General features: G+C 35.0%; 2 protein-coding genes across 2 annotated transcripts; one reads left to right on the forward strand and one right to left on the reverse strand.

Moving 5' to 3' along the window:
- Positions 1 to 27,509, forward strand: LOC132759837 (DNA repair protein complementing XP-A cells homolog). Its single transcript, XM_060751697.1, has 6 exons — positions 1 to 101; positions 1,233 to 1,535; positions 6,997 to 7,103; positions 12,501 to 12,607; positions 26,263 to 26,599; positions 27,251 to 27,509. The coding sequence occupies exons 2-6, from the start codon at positions 1,333 to 1,335 to the stop codon at positions 27,400 to 27,402; spliced, it is 906 nt and encodes a 301-aa protein (XP_060607680.1). The 5' UTR covers positions 1 to 101; positions 1,233 to 1,332; the 3' UTR covers positions 27,403 to 27,509.
- LOC132759833 (uncharacterized) lies at positions 16,287 to 17,959 on the reverse strand. Its single transcript, XM_060751692.1, has 2 exons — positions 17,052 to 17,959; positions 16,287 to 16,600 (listed from the first exon to the last, which is right to left on the reverse strand). Exons 1-2 carry the CDS (start codon positions 17,164 to 17,166, stop codon positions 16,311 to 16,313), a joined length of 405 nt encoding a protein of 134 aa, XP_060607675.1. The 5' UTR covers positions 17,167 to 17,959; the 3' UTR covers positions 16,287 to 16,310.

Consider the following 27,509-nt stretch of genomic DNA (forward strand, 5'->3'; position numbering starts at 1 on the left):
GAAAATACAACCAACCCGAGTCAAAGATTGAAACGACACAAACCAATGAAAATACACGTTATAAACAAGGTTAGGTTTGACTGTCAAAATGGATTGCACAGGTAGTTGAAATGAAAGTTGAAATACTTTCATGGTAGGATTATTCATATACATAACTTTTACATGTAGAGGTTTAAACAAGTAAAAATATACATGTAGTTCAATAAACATACACTGTTAAAACACTGTTAACATCATATCTATCAGAACACATGTATTGTGTAATTTTGATACCCTCCTCAACAGTTAGGCCTCAAATACATATACTGGTGCCTCATATTTCCGTGCCATGGTGGTACCCATGTTTCCAAGGTATATGGCTTAAACAGTCTAAAGTGCCTCCTAGACATAATGAACCTGCCAGTTGTTTTACGTTCACTATTTTATTGTATTATTATCGAAATGTTATATATGGAACTATAAAAAATAATTTTATTCAGATTAAGAGCAAAGTTATTTAGTATTTCACCATTTATCTGTTAGATTTCATACCTTTTAAAAAAATCTTCTTTGTTAAAGAATCTTTGAGGTATTTTATAAATGCCAAAGAGAAAATCGCCCCTTTCAGATGAGCATAGGTGTAGGGATGCTAAGAAATAAAGTTTACTATTTATTTTTGCTTTTGAAACTGTTAAAAAGTAATTGCCTTGGAAATATGAGAACACAAATTTACTCACTAGGCAGCAGATGGGTGTTAATTACAATGTTGTATTCATAATTGCTTACATGCAAACATTAAATGGAATAAACTATGATGCAATTAGCATGTCTTTCCTACAATATTCACTGAGTTTTCCAGAATTTTATCCTTTTAACTTTTGGAGTCTGTGTTCAACAATTAAGTACCACGGAAATATGAGGCACCAGTATAAATGTCAACATAATCAGATTTACACAACCAGTTTGTTTTTAAGGAGAGGAACCTAGTTGAACTTTGTCAAATTTTCAGATCTCTAGCTTTAAAATTATGAAGTCTGTAACTAGTTAAGATTTCTTATATTCAGTCTTGCATGTAGTCCAACTAATTGTGCTGCGCGACGAGAAAAAGGTGCTATTTTCGTGTCTGGGCAATATCTCGCCTTTCGCTAGATTTTGCCCCAGAACAAAATTATCTCAGAATCAAGCTTTGGCACGTCAATATATTTTGACTATCTTGCATGCAGCATGTACAACTATATTGTTTTTTGTTTCAGATCAATATGAAACTCTCAGTGAATAAGAACTAAATATGTATTGAAAAACTCTCAGTGAATAAGAACTAAATATGTATTGAAATGTTGAGTTGATCACAATATGGCAGAGACAGTGCAGAATGGATCTGCAGAAGCTGACACATCCCAGGTTGGTCAATTGCAGAAGGAAGAGATGTCCACAAATAAAGAAGAAGTTGATCTTTCAGCTTCACAGAGAGCACGTATAGAAAGAAATAGACAGAGGGCGCTTCTGTTACGTCAAAGCAGATTGCAGGCACATCCATATGCCACTGATGCTCTCGGGTATTTTATTGAAATTATTTATTGATAGTAATTATGCCCCTTGTGGCTGAGGGGGTAACTTTTACTGGTTGAGGCATCAACAATTTTTTTTAATGGATTAATTACATTACCGTAGTTCAGAAGTAAGTGACATATTATAGGAATCAATTTTGTATTTTTATTTGTTTGGGTTGTCAGACCAAACAAATAATGGTAGCGAAATTTCAGACTCTAATGCTGTTAATTGCAAGTGCCGAAAGTAGTCCGCTTTTTTGAAGCGGTTACTTCCCTTTATATGTAACACTTAGGCCGAAAATTTTAGGGGAGATCACTGCGTAAATATGTTCACATGACAGGCGGATTTTCAAGCAAAATAATTACCGAATAGTCGTAGATTTCTAATATTGCTTTATTTTTTATAGAATATAGATATACATGCTTTATAGTCAGCCCCATGATTATTTACACAAGTGTTAAACAACAGTTAGCGTCGTTACGAACGCTAACTAGAATAATATGGTTTTCTTCAGGCTGTTTTCTTCAGGCTGTTATCATGTAAATCCACCGTGGCCGAGGGGTTTGGGCCCTCGCTTAGGAAGCGAGAGGTCTGGAGTTCAAATCCCAGTTAAGGCAAATTTTATTTTTATGCCCCCACAATGTGGAAGCATATAGCGTTGCACTTGTCCGTCCGTCAGTCCGTCCGTCAGTCAGTCAGAGCCAACATTTGATTATTATGAGCTTCATTTCTAGTTAATAAGAAAAAATCATAATTAAATTAGAGTTTTTGTTTTATGAGCTTTTTGCTTATGGACGTGGTCGGTGTGTTTATGAGCTCATTCCTCATAAACATCGAATTTGTACTCTGTCATCCGTCCGTTGTCCGAATCTTTGACGAATCCTCTAACGATGGCAATTTTGCTTAAACTTGCAGGGATGAACAACCTTAATGTGTAGATGGCAGTAAAGGAAGGAATTTTTGCTGCGGCCAAATTTAACAGAATTATGGCCCTTTGTTGATTTTTTCACTAGATACTATGTAGAAATTTTGTGAACGCAACTCCTCTTAAACCTCATGGCAGATTTTCCTTAAACTTACAGGGATGAACAACCTTAATGTTTAGATGATAGTAAAGGAAGGTATTTTTGCTGCGACCAAATTTAACAGAATTATGGCCCTTTGTTGATTTTTTCACTTTATACTATGTAGAGATTTTGTGAACGCAACTCCTCTTAAACCACATGGCAGATTTTGCTTAAACTTACAGGGATGAACAACCTTAATGTGTAGATGGTAGTAAAGGAAGGAATTTTTGCTGCGACCAAATTTAACAGAATTATGGCCCTTTGTTGATTTTTTCACTGTATACTATGTAGAAATTTTGTGAACGCAACTCCTCTTAAACCGCATGGCAGATTTTGCTTAGGCTTACAGGGATGAACAACCTTAAGGTGAAGATGGTAGTAAAGGAAGGAATTTTTGCTGCGACCAAATTTTACAGAATTATGGCCCTTTGTTGATTTTTTCACTATATACTATATAGAAATTTTGTGAATGCAACTCCTCTTAAACCGGATGGCAGATTTTTCTTAAACTTCCAAGGATGAACAACCTTTATGTGTAGATGGCAGTAAAGGAAGGAATTTTTGCTGCAACCAAATTTAACAGAATTATGGCCCTTTGTTGTTTTTTTCATTATATACTATGTAGAAATTTTGTGAACGCAACTCCTCTTAAACCGGATGGCAGATTTTGCTTAAACTTCCAGGGATTAACAACCTTAATGTGTAGATGGTAGTATAGGTAGGAATTTTTGCTGCGACCAAATTTAACAGAATTATGGCCCTTTGTTGATTTTTAGTTTTCAACTTGTGGCACATGAAGTCCAAAAAATATTTGACCTAGAGTCATAAGATTGACAGAACAGTGGCGTGTGGGGGCATCCGTGTCCTATGGACACATTTCTAGTTTTAAATTGTTTAAGTCAAATAAACATTGGATCCAATATCAGTGTTGCAATTAGTTTTATAGCCAATCTACTACAATTGAATCCCTGGAAAGCATTGGTGGCACTATACAAAAACAAATTGTTTTATAATCTCACAACCTTCACCTTTCTGACATTCTGAGACCCAAACAAATTCAGCACCTTCTGTGCTTTGATTCATCAATACCATAAGTTCAGGAATAATTACATATTTCAGGACTTAATTTGTATTTTTCACAAATCTGACAATAAAACTAGTTCAAGTAACAATCTTGTATATATAAGTTACATTGATGCAGGAATAAGTTCATGTTTCTGGAATCATTTTTTATATTTTTCACAGATGAATAGAATTAACTCGGGAATCAATGGCGCATTTCAAAACTCAATTTTTAATATTTTAGGAATTAGGTTCATTGATATGGGAATCAGTTTCATATTAGTATGTTACAGGAATACATTTTGTATATATTTTTCATCAAAACTATTTGTTCAGGAATAAGTTACATATTATAGGAAATTTTGTATCTAGAAAAAGCAAATTCGACGAATCTATACTCCCGCCGAGAACTGGTTAATGCTAACACAACAACTGGAGACATAAGGCTTTATAAGTCCCCTACCGGTTTACCAGAGGGGACTTTAGGTTTACCCTCTGTCTGTCCGTAGGTTTACCCTCTGTCTGTCCGTCCGTCAGTCCGTCCACAAAACTGGATCCCACAATAACATAAAAAGTGCTTAAAATATTCTTATGAAACTTGATATATGGATAGATGGCCCGTCTTCTTTTCTTCCAATGTTGAAAATTCTGGTTGCTATGGCAACAAATAGACGGAGAGAGTTTTCATACGGAGAGAGTTTTCAAAAAAGCTTTACAAGCTTCCTACTCAATCCGTAAATTTTATTTTATGTAATTTATTATGTAAATGTGTGGATTATTAATAAAATATTGTTTAAACTAACAAATAGACTGAAAATATGGCAAATTTAACACATAAACTGGATCCAGTGATAACGTAAAAAGTACTGAAAATTTTTTTATGAAACTTTAAATATGGGTAGATGGCAGTCTTGAAATTATGCACATTTTTATATGCCCGAAAGGGCATATTATGTTATACCCCCTGGCGTCCGTCTGTCTGTCCGTCCGTACGTCCGTCCGTCCGTTAGCAATTTGGTTTCCGGAGCATAACTTAAGTTCCATTTGGCCCACAATGTTAAAACTTCATAGGATGATTGTCCATATTGGGTAGAAGACCCCTATTGATTTTGGGGTCAAAAGGTCAAAGGTGTCCGTCCGTCCGTTAGCAATTTGGTTTCCGGAGCATAACTTAAGTTCCATTTGGCCCACAATGTTAAAACTTCATAGGATGATTGTCCATATTGGGTAGAAGACCCCTATTGATTTTGGGGTCAAAAGGTCAAAGGTCAAGGTCACTATTACCTTAAAACTGAAAACGGTTTCCGGAGCATAACTTAAGTTCCATTCGACCCACAATGTTCAAACTTCATAGGATGATTGTCCATATTGGGAAGAAGACCCCTATTGATTTTGGGATCACAAGGTCGAAGGTCAAGGTCACTATGACCTTGATACTGAAAACAGTTTCCGGAGCATAACTTAAGTTCCAATTGGCCCATAATGTTCAAACTTCATAGGATGATTGTCCATATTGGGCAGAAGACCCCTATTGATTTTGGGGTCAAAAGGTCAAAGGTTAAGGTCACTATTACCTTATAACTGAAAACAGTTTCCAGAGCATAACTTAAGTTCCATTCGACCCACAATGTTCGAACTGCATAGGATGATTGTCCATATTGGGAAGAAGACCACTATTGATTTTGGGGTCACAAGGTCAAAGGTCAAGGTCACTATGACCTTGATACTGAGAACAGTTTCCGGAGCATAACTTAAGTTCCAATTGGCCCACAATGTTCAAACTACATAGGATGATTGTCCATATTGGGTAGAAGACCCCTATTGATTTTGGGGTCAAAAGGCCAAAGGTCAAGGTCACTATTACCTTACAACTGAAAACAGTTTCCAGAGCATAACTTAAGTTCCATTCGACCCACAATGTTCAAACTTCATAGGATGATTGTCCATATTGGGTAGAAGACCCCTATTGATTTTGGGGTCACAAGGTCAAAGGTGAAGGTCACTATTACATTGATACTGAAAAATATGTTTCCACGCATAACTTAAGTTCCATTTGACCCACATTGTTCAAACTTAATAGGATGATTGTCCATATTGGGTAGAAGATTACTGGTTACGATTTTTACACTTTTTCACTATAACTTCTTTATTTCTTAAGGTATTTACTTCAAACTTTAAATATTAATTTCTGGTCATCAATCACATCATATGTGACAAGGTTTACAACTCTAGCACAAATATTATCAGAATTACCTCCCTTAAACTTAGAATTTTCATGAAAAAACATGTTCTTTTTAAATAACTTCTTTATTTCTTAATGTATCTGCTTCAAGCTTCATATGTATGTTTCTTATTATTGGTCAACATATGTGAGAAGGTTCAATATTCTAGCAAAACTATTTTCAGAATTATGCCCCCCTTGAATTTTTTGAGAAATTGGTATTTTTTACTACCAACTTCTTCATTCCTTTTAGGATTTACTTCAAAGTCCCACATCATAATAATATAACAAGATTTTTGTAACAAATTTACTTAAAATAGAGAAAAGTTGAAACATTTGTTATACTTATTCATCCTGAGAAAATTGGACCTTTTGATTATCTGTTGTATAAACATAATTTCCTTACTTGGCAGGGAAACTAACACATTACTATGTTATATACAAACTTAGAACTCAAAAGATTGAAGTTCATTGATGTCATTCATTCATTCAATGGTATAATTGAATGGCCAATGGCCCATCAGAATGTTGCTTTGGTTCTAACCGGTAGGGGACTTCTGGATTGCTTGCAATACTATGATAATTGCTTGTTTATATAAATTTATCACACCATGCAAATTTCCTTTTCGTATTGATGGTTCCCACAAAGTCTTGTTGAAATCAATCCAGCAGTTGAAAAGAAATGGTAATATTGCTCTAAATGCATACTGCACAATTAATCAAGGGCCATAACTCTGTCTTGAAAGGTCCGATCAGAACAAGGCAATGATATGCGCATCTGCCCTTGGTATTGATGGTTCCAGTAAAGTTTCATTGAATTCCAGGGAATACTTGCAGAGAAATAGCACGAAAACAATTATTGCTCTGTATGCAAGCAGCATACCTAATCAAGGACAATAACTCTGAGATACAGGGTCTGACTTGAACAAGGAAATAATATTAGCATCTCCTCTTGGTATTGATGGTTCCCATAAAGTTTTGTTGAATTCAATCCAGTAGTGTTAGAGAAATAGCATGGAAATGATTATTGCTCTATATGCATACTGCATAACTAATCAAGGGCCTTAACTCTGAGTATCAGTTACATATGACAGGAATCAATTTTGTATATTTCAGAAATCGTGTGAAGGGTCCAGCTCGTGAGGTAGATACAGGATCAGGATTTTTTATAGAAGATGACGGCGAAGAGGATAAAACTGCAGTAAAAGTAGTTCACCCAGAAGGTATACTTTGTTCTCCTTTGTCCTGTTGTTTCATTTTTTATTATTATTTGTTTTTATGCCCCTATTGCCCTGTCATTTTAGTATGGTAATTGGGCAATTGGTCTATATGTCTGTATGTAAAGTGTCAGCCTGTAATAGATATTCACCAAAAGGTAATTAATTGACGTAGTTGTTCGATTAAATGTTATTACAAATGTTGCAAATTCATCCATATAAACCACACTTTAAAAACATTGAAGGCAGTGATTTTTTTTTCCAATTTTCAAAACAGCTTATGGCTTTCTGAAGGGGAAAATATAGCGCGATAAATCAGAAAAGGGGAAAATCAAATTCCAATTTACCCACACATTTTAAAATTTTTTCCTATTTCAATTCAATTTAATAGGCATGGTACATTGCAGAGGCTAAAGGGGCAGCTTTATGTCTTCTAGCTGATATAATAAATCACATGCTGTTAAGTCCTGGTTCTGCTAAAGTAGTGCACAGGGCATTTCAGGGGAAAATATGAGCTTTTTTAAGGGGAAAATATACCTTTTTTGAGCTAGAGGAAACAGCCTTTATTCGGCTGTAAAATACAGGGAAAAAAATCACTGGTAGGCAAAAAGTTTATTGTCACCTTAGTGCAGTAACGGGTATATACAAATAAAATAAATATGAAATATATAATATAAATAATTTACACAGGTTAATATTAAAGGCCCATTAAGCCTAAAAATGCTATCTTTTTTATTTTTTAAAAGCTTTTTGTTTTCGTTGTCCAGTTACAACTTCCAAAAAAATATTCCTAGGCCATTTACATATGAACCATAATCTTTTCATTTTGGCAGTGAGCACACTCATAGTGATTTAGTTTTTGTATGAAAATCGAAATACATATTCCTAGTTTGTGTACATTTTTCTCTCTTTAACCCACATTTATTGCATTTTCATTCAATTGATTAGCATCACACATTATAACAATATTTTGAAACACATGTTTGCCTTTTCCACAGAAAGAAAATTTTATCAATTTCTGAGACTGAATGTGCCTTAAAGCTACGAATATGACATATAAAAACACCAGGGGAAGGAATGTTGTGTCATTATCATAGCATTAACATTATCATTTGTTGAAATGTGAATTATGTGGTTTTTTACCTTTTTATCTCCCCTTCTCCCATGAAAAGTAACTGTAATCTGCTTATTGCTTTAACTAACATGATTGTCCCCCTTAGGCCATTGAAGACGTGTATTGTTGCGTAAATTATGATACGCTAATGCCTGATTTTTGGAAAACTTAAACTTGCAGAATCGATTTTTATGGAGTCTGTTCATGACATAAAATGAAAAGTGCATTATAAGGAAATAATGCATGGAGGGGCACCTTAAGACTGCCTCCACCATTTAAGCTGGAAAGTCACCATAGGACCATTGTGGAGTTTATGTGGCTTGAAACCAATCTAAAATCAATTTGAAAGGTAGAGCATTTGAAATTGCAGAGCAAAATAAAAGTCTAGGTAATGAAGGCTCCTAGATCAGCATAATGCTTGCTCATCAGATCAAAGGTAATTAAAACAAACTATTTTTAATGTTCTATATGGGCTATAATTATAGTCTTATAGTTTATAGGCCATATAGAACATTTATGGGACTCCACTAAGGTTTCCAAAAAGCCTTTGAGTTTCTTACATAAATGAGCTTGGGCACTTTAAACAGAAAGAAATACATGCAAAGATAGTTAAGAATAAATTGAAAATCATATTTTTATGCTTTTCTTAGCCAAATTTGAGTGAAAAGCGCTTAAACGCTTTTCATTTGGGTCATCATTTAAAAATTTGAATAATTATTTTGGAAAAACAAATCAGCATTGACTATACAAAGTATATGGAGAGCTGTCTTACACATGTTGGCTATAAGATTTTCTTGAAAAAAGAAAAATCAATATATACAGCTTTTTAAGGATTTCCTCTCGGTAAATAAAATGTACCGAAGTACAACCTTTATGTAACTTCTTTCTGACTAGGTGCTTAACCATGTGTAGCATGGCTCTTTACTTTAAAATTGATGCCACAGATGTCATGTTTATATAACTTGATGACCGAGTATAAGTTGTCTAGGGGTTATTGTAATTGACTTCTTACCACTAAACCCTCACTGCTGTGGGTGCAAATCCTGCGAGGGACTTTGGATACTTTCATGTGAGGAAGTTATCAGGTGTCTGCTTGTGCTTTGAATAATACAGAGTCAGGCACCTAAGGTCTTTGTCCACCGGTTAAGCTGGAAAGTCACCATTCAAATCTTTAAAAATGTCTGTTTTATTTCTAACACAATTGAAAAAAAAAAAAAAAATGAAGTTAAGATAATTTAAATCATGAAGATGCCATGTTCTTTGAAATTACTTCCCTTGACATCTGATCAAGAATATGCTATGCTATATGGTGAAATGATCATGGCTTAACCATTTGAGCCGTGTCATGACAAAACCAACATAGTGTGTTTGCGACCAGCATGGATCGAGACCAGCCTGTGTAACCGCGCAGTCTGATCAGGATCAGTGCTGTTCGCCTACAAACCCTATTACAAGAAGAGAAACTGATAGCGAACAGCATGGATCCTGATCAGACTGCGCGGATGCGCAGGCTGGTATGGATCCATGCTGGTCGCAAACGCATTTATTTTGGGTTTTGTAAAATAAAACCCGGGGCCATTTTTTTAAACTCCTTCTTTTTGTTTGTCTTTTCGAAACCAAAATTATATTTTCTCCTTTTCTGTTTTACTAATTTGAGTGTAAACAACCTGAGAATATTCCAAACGGGGAAAAGCCCTTTTTTTTATTTTATATTTTAAATTACTAAAGTCGGTCATCCCTCATATAAGTATTTAAAACAGCATGCTTTCCCGATTCCCTGCTTATTCAGCTATTTTCACGAACAGTTTGAATCTGTATTTAAAAGTAAAATAGTGTGAGCCGAACAAATGTACAAATATACACATTGCAAATAGTGCTTACAAGTCCAAAAACATAGAAAAATAACTCTTACAGTAGTAATGCAGTAGTTATTTAGTGATATTAAATTCAGAAAAAATCAGTCATTTATCACACATATCTTGTAAATTATAACTTAAATTTTTATTTTTTTTTTACTTTTTTTTTTTCAAATTTTAGTACATGCAAATTTTTCTCAAGTTTTATTTTCTTCAAATATTTTAGCTTGTCTGGAGTCACGCTGCTTTAAGGTATTCAGAATGTTATTTATATAAACTGACAACATGTTTTTCCTTTGTAAAATTATCTTGTTTATTATAATAGAAAAGTATTTCCTGAATATAACTTATTTTCAAATACATAACAACACATATTGACTGTTTTAATCTAAGTTAATGAATTGTAAACAGCATTCTAAGCAAATAAAAACACATAGATAACTACATGTATATACATTATGTATTAATATTATATCATACAATTAATTATGTATATTTTCCTGTAAAACATAGCCAGAAATCAAGGAACAAACTGTGATGATCCTTCCTGATATTTTAATTAATTGGAATTCCATCAAAAAAAACAAATGGCAGTTAGTATGCCCATTAGGCTCAATAGAGATCGGGGAGTGCATCAGATTTGTAATGGGTGTGGGGGAGGGGGATGGGGAATTGTGGGAAAATTGCCATGTATTAATTAGTTAGTAAACCGCTGCAGCATTGCCATTGTTGTTGTTGTTGTCTAAAAACTTTAATGTAGTCAATTATTCAGACATTTTAAAGGTGTATCAACATGAAACCTGGAATACCTGCTTATCATGGTAAGGTGCAGTTGTTAGAGAAGGGGAAAAATTTCTAAAGCAATATTGTTGGAGCTATGCCCCTTTTTAACTTAGAATTTTCAACAGACAAGCATTATCACTGCATGTGGTTCTATTGTTTAAAATTCAAAATGAAATCATATTCAGATTTGGAATATTGAAACCCATTGATTATTGAATGTAAATTTTTAGTTCCTGGCAATTTGAATAATCAAGGTAAGTTTTTTTGTTTTGAAGAAATAGTTGAGCTATTATGATAGATGTTTTGAACATCTCAATGCATTGGTCTGTCAGTAATTACACAACCTGCGTCATCATTTCTTCGAGGTGGTCATCTCACTGGTAAAAAAAAAATTGTTTGTGATAAAAATGAGCAACATGTATATATTGTCCTTGAAGGTTTGTTTTAAGTCACGGGGCTTTGACTGAATGTTGAAAGTTACAAGGCATATATACATGTAATTTTTAGGCTCCATGTTTTGAAGAAAAAATGTGGAGCTTTCTTGTTGGCACCAGCACTGTTTAGGTCGATTTTCACATAATCCTGATTTTTTTTTTTTACAAAGTTATATTCCCTTTTCAACCGAGATTTTTTTTGTGTGTTTGCGTTTTGTTTTTACCCTCGTCACCGGAAAGAGACCCTATGGGCGAGCAAGCCTAGATTTTAGTCCTGGTTAAACTTCTTGTAAAGGTCCATTTTCTAAGTAACTATCAAAGAAATCCACTTCGGACTTGATATACATCTTAACTTTCAAATATGATACCATTTCAGTAGGGCAGATAATCCTAAAATTCATTTTTGCAAAGTTATGGCTATGCCCCTTGTTTTTGCTCTCTCTTTTTTATTCTTAAAAGATGTTATAATTATGTTCACAATCAAATTTGAAATGCATTTGTATGAGGAGATAATCCTAAAAGCATTTTTTTGCTTCCCTTATTTGACTATACATGTATATTATATTTTAATATTTATATTTACGTTTTCTCAAAAACCATTATAGGTTTGTAAAAACAGGAATGCCTGTAACCAGCATCCCTCTATGAAATTACTATCATCAGTATGACACCTATATTTAACCAGCACACCTCTATTAAAAAAATTTTGACCAGCATACGCATGTCACTTGCATGTAACCAGCATCTATCTGAAATTTCTGAAATTATTTTTGTTTAATGCATAACACCTGGAGTCTAATTGCAGTCTAATTTTCATCATCCCATCCTGGGCTCTGAGTGCATTGTTGTAGAATAATGCATGGTTTGAGTTCAAATGCGTAGGGATATACATATAATCACATGTAATAACGATGGAAAATAAGTCTGAGTGATTAATTACATAGCATTTAAAACGAAAAACCGTGCATTATTTATTATACTATAATGCATGAAAAATTGATATCTGTTTCAATTCTAACATGCTAATAAAAAAGAAGATTGTTAAAAGAATTGAACTACATTTATGAGCGTAGAATTATTTTTCCTGAGGTCATTTCGTTTATTGATGTCGTATCTGACGTGTAAGCATTCTTTTTTCATGCTGTGTAATAATTATGCACATGATTGCCCTATCTGTTTTTCGTATTAAATAATCTGTTTTTTGTTCTTGAATCAGGTCCAGTGTTGGAAGTAGACAGTTTGTTTTGTGAGTCTTGCCAGAAGGAGTTCATGGACTCATACTTTTATACAAAATTTGATGAGCCAATATGTGATGCTTGCAGGTAAGTACTGTAAGGAAAGTGGGGATCCAGTAGTTATAAACAATGTGATTCTTATAAAAAACTTTCTCTGGACCTGTATCACATTTACAATGTAGTAATCCCTTGTGGCTGAGGGGTTGCCTTTGTGAGTGAAGGCATCAGAATTGCAGCCACCATTTATCCATGTGTGATCGTAAGAGGCAACTAAATAGGTTTTGAATTATTGGCATGATATGACCTAAATTGTATTGGTGCAACGTAAAACCAAACCAACAATGTAGTAATGTTGACATGATAATAATATTTAACCCTTACCACACTAAATATCCTTAATGAACCTGCCCGTCTTTCAATCTGGACCAGACTATTGATCATTTTTAGGGTAAATTTCAAAATATATAGAAAGTGAACCATATAAAACTCCAAAATTTGTGCCAGTTTTTGGGGTCGCACGGGCCCAGGGTTTGGGAAATTAAGGAAAACATAATAAGTATCTTTTTTCAAAAAAAAAATTTTTTTGGTAAAATTTTATTTGCAGTATATATGCTCATAGGTCATAGCCTTTTTGGGTTTAGGATTTCCAAAAAAGCCGTTTTTTTTCAGGGAAAGTGCCCGGAACCAGGGCAGCGAAAAAATTCAGCTTTTTTCAAATTTTTCTGTGTTAAGTGCATGTATTCATGTTTTTGTAGAAATGAAAAGTAGACTATACAGTGTTACCTAGAACATTTTTCTTACCACACAAAAACTGTGTTCACTGGAAAAAACAGTTCCCATTGGACATATGCAGTGTTACCACTGAACCGGTGCAGTGTTACCACTGGACATTAATATATTTTAATATTTTGTTTTAAAACATTTGCAATTTTAACACTGGACCAATTTAGTGTCTCCACTGGACCTATACGCTGTTACCAATAGAGCCTTTGAAAGTAATGCCATGGACCTTTTACAACCCTTACCACTGGCCCTTTACCGTTACCACTGCCCTTTACAACCGTTACCACTGGCCCTTAAACACCGTTACCACTGGACCTTTACACCGTTACCACTGCGACCCTTTACAGTGTTTACCACTGGCCCTTTACACCGTTACCACTGGCCCTTTACAACCGTTACCACTGGACCTTTACAGTGTTACCATTGGACAACCTTTACACCCTTACCAACTGGCCCTTTACACCAGTTACACTGGCCTTTACACCAGTTACCATGGCCTCTTACAGAAACCGTTACCACTGGCCCTTTACAACCGTTACCACTGGCCCTTTACAGTGTTACCATTGGACCTTTACACCTTACCACTGGCCCTTTAACAACACCGTTACCACTGGCCCTTTACACCCTTACCACTGGCCCCTTTACAGTGTTTACCATTGGCCTTTACACCCTTAACCAAACTGGCCCTTTACAGTGTTTACCATTGGACTTTACACCCTTACCACTGCCTTTACAGTGTTACCATTGGACCTTTACACCCCTTACACTGGCCCTTTACACCGTTTACCACTGGCCCTTTTTACACTGTTACCACTGGCCCTTTACAACTGTTTACCCACTGGACTTTACACTGTTACCCACTGGGACCTTTACACTGTTACCACTGGCCTTTACAGTGTTACCATTGGACCTTTACACCTTACACTGGACTTTTACACCGTTACACTGGCCTTTAAAACCTGTTCCACTGGCCTTTACACTGTTCCACTGGACCTTTAAGTGTTACCATTGGAGGCCCTTTACACCCTTACACCGGCCCTTTACAGTGTTACATGGACCTTTACACCTTACCACTGGCCTTTACAGTGTTACCATTGGACTTACACCTTACCACTGGCCCTTACACCGTTTACCACTGCCCTTTACACTGTTACACTGGCCTTTACAGCTGTTACCACTGGACCTTTTACACTGTTACCACTGGACCTTTAACTGTTACCATGGGCCCTTTACAGTGTTTACCATTTGGACCTTACACCCTTAACCACTGCCCTTTTAAACCTTCCCATCCCCCTTTACATGTTACCTGGCCCCTTTACATTTTTACCCGGGATTTTAAGTTTACAGGGGCCCAACATTTACTTTGGGACCTTTGAATTTCCCACGGGACATACAGTTTTCACGGGAATTTTTGCAATGACTACGGACCTTCAGTGTACAATGGAACTTTGCAATTTCTCTGGACCTTACGGCCCCTTGGACCTTTGAAATTTTCCCACTGGACCTATATATGTTACTTTTTGCCCCTTTGCAATTTACCAGGGGAACCTATGCACTTTCCCACTGGATTTTGGAATGATCCACGGGAACCTTTATACTGTTCCCACTTGCTACACCATTTTCCACGGGACATATACAGTTTCCCTTTACCTTTCATTGTTATATCACCACACCTGTTACCACTACATACAGTGTAAACCCCACTTGACCCATGTTTCTATTCTTGAAGGAGATAGTGGCTCTCATATTAACCTTTTTATGCCCCCCGGGTATAAAGTTATTAACTTTGCATTATATAGCATTTTAAAAATTTTAAAAATCCGGGCCGGGGGCATTTTTGTTTACCAACACAAATCTTTTCCTTCTTTAGATCAGATTTAAGACAAATTTCACATTGATTACTTAAAACAGAACAAGAAAAAGTACCTGTTAAAAAGCCGACTTTATATAAGGGAGCCCTTGAAATTTATTTTCCGAAAATCACACAAATCAACGATGGGTGATATGAACTTTTCCTAGAAACAGGTGGGTAATATCCCTATTTGTTTTAGAGGAAATATCCGACCAAAGTCAATAAATTTGAAATAATACGTAGGAAAACTATTTATGCCCCCAAAGTGGGGACATATAGCGTTGCACTTGTCCACTGTACATCTGTCCGTCCGTCATCCGTACAAGTCCGAAATCTTGTGAACGCAACTCCTCTTAAACCGGATGGCAGATTTTGCTTAAACTTTCCGGGATGAACAACGTTAAATGTGTAGATGGTAGTAAAGGAAGGGGAATTTTTGCTGCAACCAAATTTAACAGAATTATGGCCCTTTGTTGCTTTTTTTCACTTATATACCATGTAATGTTTTCAGTGGGGGCATACCATGTCCTTTGGACACAGTTCTAGTTTTTAATGTTATGAACTTTTTAAAGTGTATAAAGCTGGTGAATTGGTAAAACTATTGTTTATAATTGTGATCTTAAAGCAGCATGCCTGGACTACATGCTATTTTTTATGTATTAAAGCATAATGTTTTGAACTAAAAACAAAGAAAGTAATTTACATATATTGCAAACGGCACTTACAAAACCATTTAAATTACCAGAGTTACTTACAAATCCAACAAGCAAATAAACATGACTCTAATGCAATTCAAAATGAAGTTAATGGCACAATGCCCGCATGGGAGAAAAGAAAAATAACAATCTTCATCATTTTAACATATTTATTTACGGTTTACAATATCTTACAACATATTATTTACATTACATAACTTATTTAAGATTTTGAAAAAAGACTTTCACAGTTTATGCGTAAGACATCAATGAATGGCAAAATAAAGTTTACAATAGAGGCACATTACAGTAAATACACACAACAAAATAGTTCACAACTTTTCATAAAAGTTACAAACAATTATAGAGGTATAATTCTGTAAATACACAGCTAAAAAGTTCACAGAAAAAAGTTCACAGATTTTTATTACCAGTTTTGCTCATGTCCAGTTTTTGACCAATCATTTTCCGATAAAGTAGAGGCGCTGATGTCTTTGTACCTGTTTCTGATGCCTGACTTTTTGTCTTCTGCTCTCCTGTAAAGCAGGTGAATTTTCTTCTTTGAAGTTCATCGTTGACCATCGATGATGATAATAACTGCAGTCACAGTGCTTTGGTTTGAGAAAATGGAATAAACATACTGCGCAGTATATAACTTCTTCATCCTCCGACTTCACCATGTACAAAGTACTGGTCAAGAGTAATAAACTGAGTAAAAACATCGATGCCATTGTTTTTCTTTTTTTCCAAACTGAAAATAAATATTAACATTTGATTAAATAACAAGTTTATCATAAGCTAAAGCTAACGAGAACTTAAAGTTTGCAAATTTGATTTGCATTTTTTTTTCCAAGTTCAGTTATAAAGGTGTTTAAAATAAAATTCATTTTTTCAGAGCCAACTTAAAATGACTAACAATTAAGACTTTAGCAATGGTGTATAATTAAAGAATACTTTAGATTGCATAATATCAGTGGTACTCAAACACACAACTTTAAATTAATAAGTTGATGATGATAAAAATCTGAACAATATTCTGAAGAAAAAAAAAATGTGAGACAAAGTTTGACACAGATATTATAATGTAAACTATCATTTATGTTCAGATTGTTAAAGAGGTTTTCACATTGAAATTACGTTATTAAACATTTGAATCACGAATGTAAAATATAAGTTCAAAATTAAAAATTAATGCACAATACCTGCTTTCTCCACTGTATTGCGACGGAATGTCTGGATCACGGCTCCAATATAATTTTCTGATAAGATTTCAACTCTTAGTGTACCTAAGGCACTTTTGTTGCAGAAAGGTCTCATAAGGGTTTATATATGGTCAGTCAAATTTCCTACTGACATCATCAATATTAGCTCCTCCTTGTTACTGACATCATTGATATAAGCTCCTCCTCGTTTCTCTTCATTTGCATAAACTATAACAGCCATGCTGAAACTTACGTATGCTATCTACAAGGTGCTAAAAGATGACCTTTAACAAGATATTTGTTTATTGATTCTTTACAGTTAATAAACAATATGAATTATGAATAAATATATCATAGTGAATGAGATTTTTAAACTTTCTTTGGTTCAGGTGAAAATATAACTTTTTATTTCATCTTGCAGGTGTATACAATCTACATTATACACATATGTATCATGTATAATGAAATATTTCTGTTTTTTATTTGGCTGTATTAAATGTCAATCCCTGATTTAGGATGGTAAACCAAAAGTTGTACATGCTGTCAACCTGTGTGAACTATGGATCTTTTTTTTAAAAAATTTTTTTTTTTATATTAAAATGGTCCCATTGTTCACAATAAGGTAATTCACAAACTTAAAAATCAGCTGTTTTAATAGTTACATTACATGTGTATGTGTTAGAAGAAATTTACATTCACTCATTGTGCCCGATTCATAACTTGTGCATTCTTGATGGGATTTTAAAATAAACTGCTACATTATGACCACTTTAAGTAGATGATGTCTCAGGCTCTTAACTCAAAGGTAAAGGTTACAGTAGGGGGATAAAACATTTTTGTGACACCTCTTGAGAGTAGTGGCGACATAAAAGGATCACTTCTCCGTCGTCTGTCTGTCTATTTATTTGTCTGTCCATGCAAACACAAAGGTACATGTGTGATTTGGAGAACAATAGGTAATGGTCCATTTTCTTTGATCTATTTAACAACAGGGTGGAGTACATATGGGGGACACTTCTCGTCGATCTCAGTCTGATTGTTCACTGTTCCGACTTTCCCTTTATGTCACAAAACTTGTCTGGATACTCCTCATCTCTGTCTTTCCCATCTGTCTGACTGTCCTTCGTCGCTCATAGAAATTGTGTACCCTCTCTATGGTGCAAATTTCATTCAAGCGAAATGATCATACTTGTTTGTTCATTTTTTTTCTCCATTTTTTTTTTTTTTCAATGATTTTTTTGTCAGAGTTAAGGTCTTTAAATGATTTTTACTTTAAGATTTGTCCAGGCTACTAAACTTCTTATACCATTAATGCAATTTCAATGAAACTTTACAAGATTAATTGGTAGCTCTAGTGCTTGCTCATATCACAAGGATTTTCCAGTTGAATGATTTTTATACCCCCACCACAAAATGTGGGGGGGGCTATAATGGATTCGCTTTGTCGCGTCGGTCCGTCCGTCGGTCGGTCGGTCAGTCCGTCGGTCCGTCTCCATTTTCGTGTCCGCTTTATAACTCCATACCAATTGGAAGGATTTCTTCAAACTTGGCTCAAATGTTCACCTCAACAAGAGGATGTGCAGAACCCATATTGCCCATGTGTCAGCTCAAGGTCAAGGTCACAATTTGAAGGTCAAATATCAAACACTATGAATATTACACAGTATGTTGTGTCCGCTCTGTAAGTCCTACACTACTTGAAAGATTTTCTTCAAACTTGGCTCAAATGTTCACCTCAACAAGGGGATGGTGCAGAACCCATGTCGGCCCAGTGTCAGCTCAAGGTCAAGGTCACAATTTGAAGGTCAAATATCAAACAATTAATATTACACAGTATGTCGTGTCCGCTCTGTAAATTCCTACACTACTTGAAAGATTTTCTTTCAAACTTTGCTCAAATGTTCACCTCAACAAGGGGATGTGCAGAACCCATGTTGCCATGTGTCAGCTCAAGGTCAAGGTCACAATTGAAGGGTCAAATATCAAACACTATCAAATATTACACAGTATGTCGTGTCCGCCTCTGTAATTCCTACGCTACATTGTTGGTTTGAAAGATTTTCTTCAACTTTGCTCAAATGTTCACCTCAACCAGGGGATGTGCAGAACCATGTTGCCCATGTGCCAGCTCAAGGTCAAGGTCACAATTGAAGGTCAAATATCAAACAAATCAAATATTACACAGTATGTTGTGTCCGCTCTGTAAGTCTACACTAATTGAAAGATTTTCTTCAAACTTGGCTCAAATATTCACCTCAACAAGGGGATGTGCAGAACCCATGTTGCCCATGTGTCAGCTCAAGATCAAGGTCACAATTGAAGTCAAATATCAAACACTATCAAATATTACACGTATGTTGTGTCCGCTCTGTAAGTCCTACACTACTTTGAAAAAGATTTTCTTCAAACTTGGCTGCAAATGTTCACCTCAAGCAGGGGATGTGCAGAAACCATGTTGCCCATGTGTCAGCTCAAGGTCAAGGTCACAATTGAAGGTCAAATATCAAACAATTAAATATTACACAGTATGTGTCGTGTCTGCTCTGTAAGTCCTACACTACTTGAAAGATTTTCTTCAAACTTGGCTCAAATGTTCACCTCAACAAGGGATGTGCAGAACCCATGTCGCCCCCATGTGTCAGCTCAAGGTCAGGTCACAATTTGAAGGTCAAATATCAAACAATTAAATATTACACAGTATGTTGTGTCCGCTTTGTAAGCCCTACACTAATTGAAGGATTTTCTTCAAACTTGACTCAATATTCACCTCAACCAGGGGATGTGCAGAACCCATGTGTCAGCTCAAGGTCAAGGTCACAATGAAGGTCAAATATCAAAAATCTAATATTACACAGTATGTCATGTTTCCGCTTCTGAAGCCCTAACTAATTGAAAGATTTTCTTCATGCTTGGCTCAAATGTCTTCATTCAACCAGGGGATTGTGGCAGAACTTAATTCACTCTTTTGCTGGCTTAAGTCAAGGTCACACTTGAAGGTCAAAATATTCTTTAAAAATTTTAACATTTTTATTTAATTTTCTCATCTAGAAAAAGGTATTTGCTTGAAATTAAAATATTTTTGGAGGGTCACAATTCCATATGCTGTTCGTTCAGTTTCATAACTCTGTTTGCATTTAACAAAGTTATGCCCCTTTTTAAGTCTTCAAATTTAATACACGTAAAATTTAGACAATTGTTTGTCCGCTCTATAATCCTATACTAATTGAGAATTTTCTTCAACTTTACTCATAATTTTCACGCTCAACAAGGGTTATGTGCAGAATCCTTGTCACCTTTGTGCCGGCTAAAGGTCAAGGTCAAACTTGAAAGTCAAAAAATTGACAGAAAAGTCAGAAAATGTTCTTAAATTTTAACATGTACTTATATAATTATGAAACTAGCGCAGGCATTTGCTTGAAACTTAAAAGATATATGAGGTGTGCCAAATAAGATATGCAGGTCAAGTTTCATTACTCTGTATTGCATTTTTGACAAAGTTATGCCCCTTTTTAAGTCTTCAAATTTACATACAACCAATACTAGACAATATATTGTGTCTACTCTATAAATTCTATACTAATGGAAGGATTTTCTTCAAAACTTTACTCAAATGTTCAACCAAACTGGGTGATGTGCAAAACCCATCTTACCTTGTGCCAGATTAAGGTCAAGGCCACACCTTGAAGGTCAAAAATTGACTTATAATAAAATGTTTAATACATTGGGAAAATGAAAGGTTATTTGTAACTGTTTCGACCATGATTTGATAATATATATTTATACTATTACCTGTACAATTAATCTTTTTTTCACCAGAGATAATTTCTTTTTATGTATTTGTGCCACATAAGTTATTCCCTTAACCACCTTTCAAAGTGGTCTTCTGTCAAGGACATTGGTGGGGGTATGAATCGCATTCAGCGATAGTTCTAGTTGGCTGAGTTATTGCCCTTGAATTAAGAACGCTTTTTGCCCTGTAAATGATTTTTGTTTTTACCTGCAACATGCAATTGGCTATCATGAGGCGACACATGTGATCATCGATCGCCCTTGTTCACTTTGTTTATTTCCTTAACTTTTCATCATGATTCAAAATTTTTCGGAAAAAGACCATATATGAATAATTGTCATATGCAAATCCGGGCTCTACTCAAAAAAGGTTTACACAAAAGGGTTGGGCTTTAAATGCCATAAAGGCTGGTCGTAAGGTTTGTGTCCAGGGTTTTTAACTTTTGCATGCATGAATGGAATTTCTAAATATTTTGTGTATATAAGACCACTATTAGATTATGTGCAGCATGCAAGACTCAGGTCTCTAGTTTAAAAGTTAAGGTCACTGCAAGGGTTTGAACTAGTCATTTAAACTTTCTGTTCAGGAGGAAAACACTACAATTTTTTGGAAAGTTATATAGAAATTTTTTGGCTGGGAGAAAAGAGCCTGTTGGCTAGGAGAAACTAAGAAAGTTATATAGCATTTTTTTGGCTAGGAGAAAAGATCTTGTTGGCTAGAAGAAATAGCCTGTTAGATAGAGGAAAAAGTCTATAAAACTGTAAAATATGCTGGAAAAAATATCACTGATCACACAGATATTTTTTCAGGTTTCCAACCATTTGTGCTTAACCTTCGTGGTTTAAATTCCAAGAAATGGTCGTAAAATAGTTGTTGTAAGCAAACTGTTTTACTCAGGTTAGAATTTTGAATGTTTTTATAGTAATGTCTTTGATTATTGCATATTTCAGAAAATAATATTAAGAATCCCCTTCTGGAACAATAATAATTATGTGTCTTGTGACTTGAAACAAAAAAAAAAGTGATCTATAATTGGAATGGACACTCACGTTTACATGACATGTGTATAACGACCTTTAAGACATAATTAATGGCTGAACTTCAGAAGGACATTGACAGTTTTGTTATGAAATATTTGATATTAAAGCTGCATGCCTCCAGATGAGCCAAAATATTTTAAGAAAATTTAAAAAAATTGAAAAATGTTCTAAAATTTAAAGAAAAGTTAAAATTTCAAGATTCAAGTGATAATTTACAGGTTATGTGCAATGACTGATTTTGACGTATTTACTTATACTGCATGACACAGTAAGGGCTATTTACATCCTTTTGGTAATATTTGTGGATTGTAAGTGCCGTTTGCAGTGTGTAAATTATTTTCTTTGTTCATTTGACAGTATATTTGAATTTTAAATATGTTTTAAAAATTTTCATGAAAATTAGCATAAGTTTGGAGGCATGCTGCTTTAAATTGTGAGGTATAGATATTATATCGATTTATTCAGTTAGCTGAAATTTCTTCAATTCTTAACGTGATTTACTGTCCGTCTGGTATCTGTCGCACATGTCACGTGACTATCGGTAAAATTTGAGGCACTCAGTGGGGGGAAATGGAACGCATTTGCGCACCGCTAGCGGGGTATTTAATTGTTTCCTTTTTAGCTCGACTATTCGATAAGAATAAGTAGAGCTATTGCAGTCACCCGAGCGTCGGCGTCGGCGTCGGCGTAACCACTTATGTTAAAGTTTTTGTAATAGTTCAAATATTTTCAAAGTCCATTGACATATGGCTTTGAAACTTTGCACACTTGTTCACCATCATGACCCCAACCTGTAGACAGGAGGAGGTAACTCTATCAAGCATTTTGACAGAATTATGCCCCTTTTTTCGACTTAGAATTTACGTTAAAGTTTTTGTAATAGTTCAAATATTTTCAAAGTCCATTGACATATGGCTTTGAAAAATTTTGCACACTTGTTTCACCATCATGACCCCAACCTGTAGACAGGAGGAGGTAACTCTATCAAGCATTTTGACAGAATTATGCCCTTTTTTCGACTTAGAATTTACGTTAAAGTTTTTTTGTAATAGTTCAAATATTTTCAAAGTCCATAGACATATGGCTTTGAAACTTTGCACACTTGTTCAACATCATGACCCCAACCTGTAGACAGCAGGAGGTAACTCTATTAAGCATTTTGACAGAATTATGCCCCTTTTTCGACTTAGAATTTACGTTAAAGTTTTTGTAATAGTTCAAATATTTTCAAAGTCCATTGACATATGGCTTTGAAACTTTGCACACTTGTTCAACATCATGACCCCAACCTGTAAACAGGAGGAGGTAACTGTATCAGGCATTTTTTTTACTATCAAGCACTAAGAATAGTCGAGCATGCTGTCCTACCGACAGCTCTTGTTGAAGTTTATTATTATTATCAGCAGCATTATTATTGTATTATACCAGTGTCCCTCTGCCTGTGTATTCGTGTATGAAATTCCGTTAAAATATAAAATAAAATAACAACAAACTGAGCTTCTGACAGTCTTTTAAAGTCCATGGTAGATGTACAAATAAGAACGGGATATTATATATTTTTTCCACCAAATTGATAATGCTTCACATATTTTAATAAAAATAAAAGGTATAACTCAATCATTATGATCTGGCCTTCTTGACTTCTATTATCATGAATATCATCTATGCACGGCATAGAGATCCAGTTTCTACCGGGATAGACAATAAATTACATACTTTGTCCCAGATTTATTAGTACTGTGTCCGATTTACTGGCGTTCAATTTATTTTAACTGAGAATATATTTTAATATCTTTTTTTATTCATAGAGAAGTAATCATCCTTAGACAATCTAAAATGGTTTAGAAATTTGTCAGGAACACCTTACCACAAGTCATATAGGCCTTCATATAAAAAATGTTGTCTGTTTTTGTTGTTGTTTTACTTGACATTGTAAGAAAACGAGGTTGAATGTAAAGTAAGCCCTTGAATCCGTACTAAAGTCTATCAACTCAATGTAATATCTATCAGATTAACGGGACAGACAAATTATTTTCACACATTATGTATATTTTAGCAACTACATTTTTAGCTCGACTATTCGATAAGAATAAGTAGAGCTATTGCAGTCACCCGAGCGTCGGCGTCGGCGTAACCACTTATGTTAAAGTTTTTGTAATAGTTCAAATATTTTCAAAGTCCATTGACATATGGCTTTGAAACTTTGCACACTTGTTCACCATCATGACCCCAACCTGTAAACAGGAGGAGGTAACTGTATCAGGCATTTTTTTTACTATCAAGCACTAAGAATAGTCGAGCATGCTGTCCTACCGACAGCTCTTGTTAATCAACCCCGTGGTCGTGCGATTTGCCGCTATGCTTAATTATTTATGTTTCATACATTATGTTACGTACATTGGCCGACAATTTCTTAATTTATAAAAAAGGCTAAATGTTGAGATATTCATAAAAGATGTACAGTAGTTGTACGATACTTGTATTACGAGAAGTATGGACCAGTATGGACCTGTAATTCACGGATATATGGAACTACCGATTTCCCTCATTGATGCCTCAACAGGGGGCGGAGCGTTATCGATAATCTACAGGTTAGGCAAATAACAGATACAATTAGTATAGGTACCGTTTTAAAACGTTTAAAAACACATTTTTCGGACTAACTGCTTCCAAAATTAAATCACGAATGTGTTCAGAAAAGGTTGATAAATCTTCTTAGCAAAAAATCTCATTTTAGGTATTTTCAGTGATAATTGACTCCGTTGTCACCTTAAAAAAGTTCTATTCTATTATGTCACCAGGAAATAAAAGTAGAATATTGCAACTAAGTAAATTTTAAGCTCGACTATTCGATAAGAATAAGTAGAGCTATTGTAGTCACCCGAGCGTCGGCGTCGGCGTAACCACTTATGTTAAAGTTTTTGTAATAGTTCAAATATTTTCAAAGTCCATTGACATATGGCTTTGAAACTTTGCACACTTGTTCACCATCATGACCCCAACCTGTAGACAGGAGGAGGTAACTCTATCAAGCATTTTGACAGAATTATGCCCCTTTTTCGACTTAGAATTTACGTTAAAGTTTTTGTAATAGTTCAAATATTTTCAAAGTCCATTGACATATGGCTTTGAAACTTTGCACACTTGTTCACCATCATGACCCCAACCTGTAAACAGGAGGAGGAGGTAACTCTATTAAGCATTTTGACAGAATTATGCCCCTTTTTCGACTTAGAATTTACGTTAAAGTTTTTGTAATAGTTCAAATATTTTCAAAGTCCATTGACATATGGCTTTGAAACTTAGCACATTTGTTCACCATCATGACCCCAACCTGTAAACAGGAGGAGGTAACTGTATCAAGCATTTTTTTTTACTATCAAGCACTAAGAATAGTCGAGCGTTGCTGTCCTACCGACAGCTCTTGTTAGATAAAGCATTCACATTAAGATCTAGTGTTTTAGAAACAATACAAGAATTGTAAATTTGATATGTTTCTGCATTTTATGTGAACATTGTATATTTGTATTGAATGTATGTCATATTTCAAGTGATTTAAGTATGTTTTGTATGTATTGCCACAGGTAAAGTTTTGTCGAAAATTGCAATAAAATTTGAATTGAATTGTTTATCGTCGTCACTGCAAAACTGTGTAGTAATTACAAACAAATATACTGTTTGCTTGCAAACAAATATAATGCGCAACAATAGAAAGGTATGCACCTTTTGATCATCGTGAAATGACTTGTGAAAAAATATAACCCGGTAGTATCTTTATTTCAATAATTAAAAGGTTGATATAAGTTTACCGTAAATCAGATAACAATTAAAGTATATTATTAAAGATGATTATTTAGCAGTATAAGGGTTGAAATGGTTTGAACTATCTTTATTCTTAAATTAGCATAATTAACAATAAGTATGTGAGATGTGAGACAAATGATTAAGAAACTCAATGTTAAGTCAAATTGACACAGAGAAAGTTCATTTGCCCAAGGATAAAATCACCAACCACTTGGAAGTGGTGGCCTAGTGGTTTAGGTGTCTGCCTCTCAACACAAGGATCATGAGTTTGAGCAATAATCAGGTCACAACCATGTCCCTTTATATGACATTTGAGTACAGGTAGATTCCAGGAAGCACACTTTAAAGTGATTAACTTAAGTTCCGAGAACTTGTTTCTCAATTGAGCTTGAATAAAATTTTTTTTAACCAAACCAGTTACCGCTGAATCAGTCCCTATAGAGCAAAGGAGGCTGTTCATGTCATAAATTTTGATAGTACAGATAAAAATGAGCCGCTCCATGACAAAACCAACGTAATGTGTTTGCGACCAGCATGGATCCAGACCAGCCTGTGCATCTGCGCAGTCTGATCAGGATCCATTCTGTTTGCTTTCAGTTTCTCTACTTGTAATAGGGTTTGTAGGCGAACAGCATGGATCCTGATCAGACTGCGCGGATGCGCAGGCTGGTCTAGATCCATGCTGGTTCCAAACCCATTATGTTGGTTTTGTCATGGGGCAGTCTGGTCTAGATCCATGCTGGTTCCAAACCCATTATGTTGGTTTTGTCATGGCGCGGCTCAAATGTTGTTTCAGGTAAAAAAAAGAAGTTTAGAGGTGTGGGAAAGTGAAGAGAAGATAGAAGAAGCCAGGAATATGAGACAAGAAAACAAGGAAAAGGCCAAACAAAAAAAATTTGACAAGAAAGTTAAAGGTACTAGAATGAAAGCTTGTTTGATTTTCTGTATTAAAATTTCAACCTGGAAAAGTTCAATATGTTTATCTGGTAACGCTATAACCCAAAATGAATGACTTGAGACTAGCCAATTGATAAATAAAGAAAATATGCTTTGAAAGTTTTGAAATGCAATGTGGTAAATTTAAATCTTAACCCTTCTGAAATAAATGCATGTGTTTATTTAAATATGGGTAACTCTGTTTTCACTTTTCTAAGCAAAGTTGGCAAAATGGAGGGCGACGAGGAGACATTTCGGCAAAGTTGCCCAGAAACATAATCCCTACTTTATACGATGTTTGATGGTACATAAAAGATTTGACTTCTAAATTAAATGTGATTTGTGAGATGCGATCTTATGTTGTATGATAAAGTAATATATTTGAGCCGCGTCACGACAAAACCAACGTAGTGCATTTGCAAGAACAGCCAGCACATCCGCACTGTCTGATCAGGATCCATGCTGTTTGCTATCATTTTCTCTACTTGAAATAGAGTTGGTAAGGGAACAGCATGGATCCTGGTCAGACTGCACAGATGCGCAGATGGATCCATGCTGGTCGCAAACCCTTTATGTTGGTTTTGCCATGACGCGGCTCATATTATATCTGTCATTTTGTATTACAATAGATCTGAGGTTAGCAGTACGTAGTAGTCTATTGAAGAAGGAGAAAGGATCGCACGAACATGAATTTGGTGAGGAAATATACGATGATGATGAAGATGTGTACTCTAAAACGTGTAAAACATGTAATTATACAATGACATATGAGAAAATGTGACAAACGTGTTAACTCATATGCATAAAGTGCTATGTTCACATGACTTTAATTAAAAATGTGTATATAATACACTGGAGATTGAAGATACAACTCTGTGTTTACACATA

Source organism: Ruditapes philippinarum, unplaced genomic scaffold, assembly GCF_026571515.1.
Source record: "Ruditapes philippinarum isolate M1 unplaced genomic scaffold, ASM2657151v2 ctg427_1_1_1_1, whole genome shotgun sequence".
Classification (NCBI taxonomy): domain Eukaryota; kingdom Metazoa; phylum Mollusca; class Bivalvia; order Venerida; family Veneridae; genus Ruditapes; species Ruditapes philippinarum.

Coding starts and splice junctions, on each gene's coding strand:
- LOC132759837 (XM_060751697.1), top strand. CDS start 1,333: ATGGCAGAGACAGTGCAGAATGGATCTGCAGAAGCTGACACATCCCAG. Junction 1,536..6,996: donor TATGCCACTGATGCTCTCGG/GTATTTTATTGA, acceptor TGTATATTTCAG/AAATCGTGTGAAGGGTCCAG. Junction 26,600..27,250: donor ATTTGACAAGAAAGTTAAAG/GTACTAGAATGA, acceptor GTATTACAATAG/ATCTGAGGTTAGCAGTACGT.
- LOC132759833 (XM_060751692.1), bottom strand. CDS start 17,166: ATGAGACCTTTCTGCAACAAAAGTGCCTTAGGTACACTAAGAGTTGAA. Junction 16,601..17,051: donor CAATACAGTGGAGAAAGCAG/GTATTGTGCATT, acceptor ATTTATTTTCAG/TTTGGAAAAAAAGAAAAACA.